Source organism: Centroberyx gerrardi, chromosome 5 (assembly GCF_048128805.1).
Source record: "Centroberyx gerrardi isolate f3 chromosome 5, fCenGer3.hap1.cur.20231027, whole genome shotgun sequence".
Taxonomy (NCBI): Eukaryota; Metazoa; Chordata; class Actinopteri; order Beryciformes; family Berycidae; genus Centroberyx; species Centroberyx gerrardi.
In genome coordinates, this window is record NC_136001.1 from 27,802,001 (window position 1) to 27,810,162 (window position 8,162).

Consider the following 8,162-nt stretch of genomic DNA (forward strand, 5'->3'; position numbering starts at 1 on the left):
AAAAATGTTCCGGGAGTGTTTTATACGCCAGGGCGTTGGCCACGCCCACACCCAACTCCTGGCCAATCAGCACACATCCCGAATGCCAACTTGGGCAGAGGCTCCTCCCATTATCCCGCCTACAGGCGTTCTGCTGCACCTGCTTTTGTCCTTTACAACACAAAGAAAAGCCTCTACTGTACAGCCGAAAGCGCGGCTCCGCCACATGGTACATTGTGCCGCTGTAATGAGGAAGTAATTGTCTCGGCTGCTGGCTTGATTTGAACTTTCAACAATTAAACGGGCAACAATTTCACTTACATTTCCTTCATTGCATAATCATGAAAACGAACGTGGACTAGGCAGACACCAAACAGGTTTTTACTTCAAAACGTATACATTGCAGTTCACAAAGTTGTTTTGCCTTACAGCCTAGCTTAAACAAAAGCACAACATTGGATACCACACCAATTCAACGAAAAAACACTCAACATCCCTATATAGGAACTTATAGCGTGTCTGTGGTCCTATAGTAAAGTGGGCACTACGCCATAATGAGTTTGTAGTTACCTTATCATGCTTTATATTTTCTCTAATCTCCCATGGTATCCTATGGGGACTTGCAGTGTGTAGAGTGTCTGTGGTACTCAATAGTGAGTTTATACCTTATCATATTTTTATAGTATTTTGTTAAAATCTCCTGTGGTGTCATAAATATATCACATTATAATGTGGAATAGTGTGCTATAGTGTAATATTATAGTGATACCATAGAAGATAAAAAGAAAATAACATAAAGTATGATAAGGTCAAAGTATGATGAAGTTGCTGTGATATTTCTATCATAATCTTCTTCTTGCAATAAAGTTCTAAGACACAGCATCATTGTCAGTCCATTTTCGACAGGCATTTAGATTAAAACACCACAATATATTTGATATATTGCATTGCAGGCCCGCCACAGCAGCCCGCCTCTTATGACCCCATCATAAAGACAAATGCTTGACACATGTTTTACAAGCATGGCAACAAGTGTGTGGTGGAGCTCATAACTCTTATTTGCTCAAGCAGTCATTATGCTTTCTGGAGGCGTTACGGCACTCTCAAACACTGATAGATGGAGGGATGGGTTGATCCAAGGTCCTGAGCAACAGGTCACTTCAACAGTAAAAGACCTGCAACTGTCATACTACTTGATTGTTCAAATGAACATCATTCTCCGAAGGTCCAGTACATAGGACATGCCAGAATGAATGAATGGAGAGTGTGGGTCAGCCTTGCTTATGACCAGACCGTCAGTCAACCTGGAGTATTTTCTATTCACCTATTTAAAAAAAAAACTGGTGCAGTTTGGTACAGTGCTTTAGTTTGACACAGTGTGTGAGGAGAGCCAACTTGCAGATGGAATGATTGGGCTTTGGGCTTTACAAGAGACAGTGGTCTAGGAGACTGGAACCAACAGGACCCCCTGAAAGTTGAGAGGAGCCAGTGGACAGGAGCCAACAGAGTATCTTCCCGCCCTCGGTGCCTTGGAGTTCCACTGCTAAGTACCCAGGGTCAGGCTAACAGTGAGGTGATACTGTAATGACCTCAATAAAAAGGCATTTAATTCACACCTTCTCCTCTATGAACTGGTTCACTTCTCACATATGGCCTTTGTAGCTGCCCACACTACCTCATTCATATCCTCCTGATAAATCCCCTATCTCCAGCTCTTTTTCCCTGTCAAAAGGACTTACCTGGATGAAGAATCCCACTGCCCTGCTTTGATCCTGTCCTGGCCTGCCTGCCTCCCTGACCTCAGCTCCCTGAATTTCCCCAGGTCGCTGCAGACGCTAACATTGAAAGACAGAATGCTCCACCTGCTGTTGATTTGTATTGAAACACGCAGACACGGGGGATCATTGTGATACAGTTGCTGTTCAATGTTTATCCATTTGATTTTGCGACGATTCCAATGTAAAGGAGAGACCCACATGAGTGAAGATACACATGTAACATGAGATTGTGGTCCAGTCCATGGTAAAGCATGCACAATACACTTCCGTAAGGAAATTCCCAACAAACATATATACAGCGACCCACAACAGCTTCCTTTTTAACCTACTGACTCCCTCAAGTTGGAAGAAACATGTAAAAATCTAAGAGTATGCGCACTGTTATTTATTTCACATGTCAGTTTCAGTATTGGAGCTACACCACGGAGTAACAGCAAATCAAAAGAGAACGTAAAGTCTTTGGAAAGCTGTATAAAAAATAAAGAGCTGCACACAATGATAAAAAAACCCAAAACATCAAGATGAATGACAAATTAAGCCACCCCCCCCCCCCTTCTATGATGACGTCTGAGACCAATTGTCACGCAGTTGTCATCAATGCCGGGTTGGGTAGGCCCCTCTGATTGGTCCATGCACAGTACGCGGCGTCACGGCATTGGTCCAGGTGTTTGCCGAAAGGAAGGCGTCTCTGTCTTGAGCGTATACACACACTAAAGCAGCAGGTCTTCCGCGTTTCCCCACAACAGATGCGACTTGGCACGACGAATCTAAAGACAGGAGGGAGCAGTCAGTCACCAAGAGCATCTTTATGAGGTTCTTTGGTTTATTTCTGAAAGGGTGTTTATTGTGTCCCTTTTCGCACAGAGCACTCAGTACAGAGTACAATCTCACTCTTCAGCAGACAAACACAAAATCAACAATGCCTGCAAATTAAGCTTGATTCATTGTGAATTATTGTCTTCCCTATATTCTAATTCTAACCAATATTCCATCAACAATTAAATATTCTCATAAACATCTCCTGAATGAAATACTAAATAAATTACAAAGTGCTTAAAACTCTTGGTGTGTCAAGGAATGCACAGCAAAACCTCACCACTTAAGAAATTTTACAATCCAAATGCTGTAAAAAGCCAGCAGGCTGCATCCCAGAGGATTCCTGATTCTACAGGCGCAAAGGGAGCTTGTTACAGTATTACAGCGGCAGAAACCAAACAAGCCTTCGAAATGACTTCACTCAAGTCAGTACAGCACCACTCTCAGAGGAAATGACTAGCTGTAGCACTACATGACAGTACTGAGATCTGAATCATGCCAAAATCCTCACTGCCCATTATCCCTGAATGCCAGGAGCCGTGGGGTGCCAAGGAAGGCCCCACAGCGAGAGTCACAAGGGCAATGAGGAAGTAGGGCAGCCACGTCCGGCGACCACGGCCTCCAGGGTTTTGGACAGCGGCTGCCCTTCTCTCACCATTTCTTGTTCCGAGGCTTCAGCTCCTCGGCGGCGTTCCTCAAGAAGATGTAGTTCTTTTTCTGGGGGTTGTAGTACTCATGGCCCTGGGGATTCACATGGGGCGCCAATTAGTGACTGCATGACAGGGATGGGCTGGATCACAGTTACTCACAAAGTGCCCACAACGTATGAGTGATGGCGAGAGCGAGATGACAAGCTTTCATCAGCCAATAGCCAAGTACAAATAGCTGTGTGTTCACATGTGTAAATAACGCCTCCTACCTTTGACCAGTCGTAGCTGGAGGCGTAGGCAAAGATGTTGCCATTGTTGTTGAAGCAACAGGCTGTAATGGGCTGGTCGAGCTGCTCCGAGGTCTTCAGCTTGGTGCGGGCGTCTTTGTCCCAGAAGCTGAAGCGACCGTCGGAGCCCACAGTGGCCAGCGTGCCGTGGACTGGGTGGAAGGAGATGGCATTCACCTGACGGAGAGAACGGAACAAGGTAGGTGAAAGATGTGCAAACATGATGATGATGATTGAGTTTGTGAAATGACACACTAGGGTCACTCTAGGTCACATGCAGCACCATGATGTCAACCAAATTGTTTTGAAAAGGTTTCTGTGGGTATTAAAAGTCCAATTGAAAACAAAGAGGGAAACATGCCATTATTATTAAGGGTATTAAGGGTAAACAGCAATTATGTTATGATGGAAGTGCACAAAATTAAGTTTTAGACTCAATTCATCTATGAGATATTGTCCAATAAAATATGAGAGAAAACAACATTTTATATTTACATTTTATGCATTTGGCAAACACTCTTATCCATAGCGCCATTCAATGAGCATCTGCTTCTGTCTCTAATATGGTGGTAAAAGTGTGGAATTTGTATCCACCTGTTATTGATATAAATGTATGCAGCGTCATTTGAATTCAGCCTGTGAACAGTGTAAGTGCACAGCAAATTAAATCAGCATTAAGCTGTATTAAGCACATTACAATCTCCCATTAAAGGACAGGAGAAACATTCCTCTCACAAAATCGTGTGTCGAGTGTCTCAGAAGGTCGGAGCAACTTACAGCATAGATGTCCTGTGGAGTGGCTGTGTTGGTTCCATTGGACCTGTGGCACTTGAAGGTGAAGTTGTCTTTGGCCCTGACAGATCAGAGAAACACATTCATTTCATATTCTGATTCAGCCCTTTAATGGCCAGAGCATTGTGCTTTTAATTTGGTAAACAAAGAAATAATTGAAAATGCCTGGACTCTGAGCAAAAGTCATCTAGTAATTAATAACTGAGACTTACAAAACCAATTTTCACTTGTTAGAAAAGGATTATTGTAACCACTCACGGGTTTGGAGGGTTAATATAGTGGATGGCCACTCGGCCCTCAATGCTTCCCAGTGCAAAGCCTGTGGGCTTGTTCTGCTTGTCCTTGAATATGGCGACACAGCGGTGCTGCAGGATGAGGGCAGACAGTACATGGGGTCAAAAGCCATTCATGCATAAATAACAAAAGCTGCCTTTCAAAGATTGGCTTTATACTTGGCATGGTATCAAGGACAATGAATCACGCTGTACACAAAGATACAAGAATAAGAGGCACAATGTGTAGGGAAAAAACAAGAGTAAAATAGGGTAAGTAAGAAAAAAAAAAGGTTAATGGAAAGGAGGAGATTGCTAAACTGTTCACCTGATGTTTAAGGGGAGAGTCTATTCTGCGAAACTCTGAGGGCTGGTTCTCCAGCTGGTAGACTATCAGGCCTCTCTCAGCTGTGGCCACCACTGCCATGGGGTACACCTGTATAGAGAGGGGTGAAGGACGCACAAAAAACAGAAAATGTACTTCAGCAACCATCCAATCAGCGAGTGTTAAAACACATGTCATACTCCTCATATCCACTTACAACATCTGCGCAGTAGCATCTCTCTGGCATCTGCAGAGACATCATGGGATTGGGAGAGCGGGTGTCCCAGAACTGGAGAGGGAAACACATGAGCGGTTATGTTTCTCAGTGCTACATTAAGCACTGTGAAGTTTGGTTTGCAAATCCCTGAGGAAGTGTTTTTAAAGTATGTTCACTATATTTTCGGCCTGGGTGTCTAGACGATTACATTGAGGATCACGACTGAATATTTGCCACCACAGAATGAAAAGAGGCAGATGATTCTGTGAAGCTATTTCATGTTTAACTGAAAGGTGTCTTAGAAGTAAGTATAATTTCCTTGAATAAGCCCCAATTATTACAAGAAAACAAATACAAATCTATAGCTTATCTGGGCAATCAGAAACACCGATTTCAAACTTTGCCCACCCAAAATGTTTCATATTTAACGGCTTTCTCAGATGCTCAGTGAGCCATAATAATAGATACTAAGGTGAGGGTCGATAGTGAAATGACTAGGTTCGTTTTGAGAAAGCTGGCATGCTTACCACTGTTTCAAATATTTTGTGCTAGACAACTTTGTGCAACTTTTGTGTGTAGAAAAAAGCTGTGTCTTTCATTTCTGCATGTTCAACAGATAACAAATGTGTATAAGTGGCTGTTGTTGTACCTTCAGTGTTTTGTCCCAGCTGCCAGTCATGATACAGCTGTAGTTGGGGGCTTTTATCCAGTGGATCGATTTGATTGGACCTTCATGCTGTGAAGGGAAATTAAGGTAAGTTTAGGATAATTCTGCTTCATTCAACGACCATATGGTTGAATGGGGGGCTGGCATCTCACCTGTGCGATCTGCATTGCCTGGTTGCTGTTAAGGTCCCACATCTTGGCTGTCTTGTCACAGGAAGCTGTGAACACTTTACTCCCATCCTGCTCAAACAGAACAGCATATCATAAAACATGATACAGCAGATTTCTCTTATAGGGTTGACAATATGACATGTGACGAACAAAGAGTCTTACATCGCTCCAGCATACATCCAGCACTGGGCCAGTGTGCATCTGTTGGGCCTTGGGGACAGTCTGTCCATTGTCCTGTACCTCCCAGCACCGGACCTGAGGGCAGATGATATAGTAGCTTTAAACTGTGTACATTTGTAATCACAATACAAAATCATTATCTAGTGCTACAGTCCATAGTAGAACAAGTGTGGCATAGGTATCCTCCTAGATCTTAATTGTAGCCACATCCCCTATAGATATAATCACCCCTAATCTTGAACTCATGTAACCATTTACAATATACCATTGATATGACTGATATGACATGGTAAATGCTAAATCACTCACATCGTTGGCCCAGGATCCCCCAATGAGGAAGTTCCCTGGCATGGTGGGGGGGCTGAAAGCCAGGCAGCTGATGCTGTCATCTGGTGGTGAGGTCACTTCAACATCCTGCAGCACAAGTCAGGAACATAAACAAGGACTGCTACCTAAACATGAAGCTGTCAGCTGCACAGAGGCCTGTCTCACGAGTTCAACATAATCAAAAAAATATATATATTAATATGCAATTAATATGCAACCGTAACTTTCATTCATTGATAATATGGTCAATTAAGTACCGGCTATATCTCCGATATAATACATTATCATGGAAAGCAAAGTGATTCTACTGGTCTGTAAACACGTCGCCTTGCAAACAGCACTTCTTACTGCCTGTTTATTCAATAGTAGCCTAACAGTTTCCTTTATTACTTGTCATTTTCATTTGAATGCAGTGTTTTTGTCCATATTGGGATCCTGTAGGAATGGTGACTCCCTGTTTCCAGAGAGCTGATTGGTCAGGAGGCGGGCCTTTCATACGTTATAGCCTGAACTTTTATCCTGCTCCAGAGCAGGTTAGCCGTGCAGCATAGGTTACCATGGTGATCTGCCCCGGTTAAAAGTGAGCCACCTTCGTGTGACCGAAAAAACAGTTAAGTCCAAAGTTAGCTCGTTAGCCTACTAATCTCGCTTCGTGAGACAGGCCTCAGGTGAAGGCACTATTTCTGTATGATGAAGTGAGGCAAACTACTACTGTGTGAGTGCCAAGTCAGACACTCCTGTCTTGCATTCAGCTGGTTTACCTTCATAGGATTATGGCTATCTGTCGTTGTGCTTCCAAAGACACCAGTTCCTCCTGTTCCAAACCCGGTGCTCGCCCCAAATAAACTCATGGTGGATTAACGTTGGTCGTTATCTATGCCTGAAAGAAGAAATAGAAGCACTTTATAATTGACATATTAGCAGACAGAATTTATGTCGTTTAACTAAGCTCACAACATTGCACGCAAACCAAGCTGAGTTCCGACGTTAAATCATTTTATTATGAAACTAGTTAGGTTGTTTACGTTTAGTTATGCAGTTTTTGTTGTTAATGTTGTTACCTGACGTGTATTATCAGCAGCTAACGTAACGTTACCGTTATGTTAACGCTGATGCTAACAAATTGGATATAATTACGGCAGCGTTAAAACAAGCCGTGAATGCAAGCAAATATTACTATGGCGAGATGCCGCACATCACAACATTACCTGTATCACTGGACCCCTACCATAGGGCCTATATTAACACTACCAGTCCAGGAAAGCAAGCTACGTTGACGCTAACGTTAGCTAAAAACACTTGACAGAGCTAACGTACGCTACCGTGGCAACCTCCCTGCTAGCTAGCAAACGCATATAAAGAGTGAAGCCGGGTGTAAACGTAACATTAGCCAAATAATTGTATATTTAGAGTGTGCCTGGTAAGCTTATCTACTATACCAGCCATTATTTGAATGACAGAATAGAGAAGGTGGCTAGTCAGTTTTGGAAGCCTTCCACTGTGGCAGGTGGACGAAAAAGTTTCCTACAACACACTTTCTAACACCGCAACTAAACAATATACTGCACATCACTCTGTAGCGTAGCTTCGTAGCTGCACAATATATACATACCCCAATTATGTGTATATGACTTGATAACGCAAAAATTGGCACAATCTTTTGGCGCAACAGAAATGTAGCGCATGCTCTCTGGTATGTCGC

The 8,162-nt window shown here is 43.1% G+C and overlaps 1 protein-coding gene across 2 annotated transcripts; it reads right to left on the reverse strand.

The window, feature by feature from the left end:
* Nucleotides 1-2,121: 2,121 nt before the first annotated feature.
* rae1 (ribonucleic acid export 1) lies at nucleotides 2,122-8,162 on the reverse strand. 2 transcript variants are annotated; one of them, XM_078283657.1, is made up of 13 exons: nucleotides 8,073-8,162; nucleotides 7,222-7,340; nucleotides 6,443-6,547; nucleotides 6,116-6,208; nucleotides 5,936-6,022; nucleotides 5,766-5,852; nucleotides 5,117-5,188; nucleotides 4,903-5,010; nucleotides 4,561-4,667; nucleotides 4,288-4,363; nucleotides 3,493-3,687; nucleotides 3,229-3,314; nucleotides 2,122-2,524 (listed from the first exon to the last, which is right to left on the reverse strand). In XM_078283657.1, coding segments are annotated over exons 2-13 (1,107 nt in total). In that variant the 5' UTR covers nucleotides 7,312-7,340; nucleotides 8,073-8,162; the 3' UTR covers nucleotides 2,122-2,523. The 2 variants fall into 2 exon arrangements, with proteins under 2 accessions (XP_078139783.1, XP_071774968.1); XM_071918867.1 differs by lacking the exon at nucleotides 2,122-2,524 and having other exon boundaries at nucleotides 3,225-3,314.

Excerpts from the sequence above, each read along its gene's own strand:
- rae1 (XM_071918867.1), bottom strand. The coding sequence starts at position 7,311 with ATGAGTTTATTTGGGGCGAGCACCGGGTTTGGAACAGGAGGAACTGGT. Across the intron at positions 6,209-6,442 it reads GGGGATCCTGGGCCAACGAT|GTCCGGTGCTGGGAGGTACA; the intron begins GTGAGTGATTTA and ends ATCTGCCCTCAG. Across the intron at positions 5,011-5,116 it reads GATGCTACTGCGCAGATGTT|GTGTACCCCATGGCAGTGGT; the intron begins GTAAGTGGATAT and ends CTCTCTATACAG.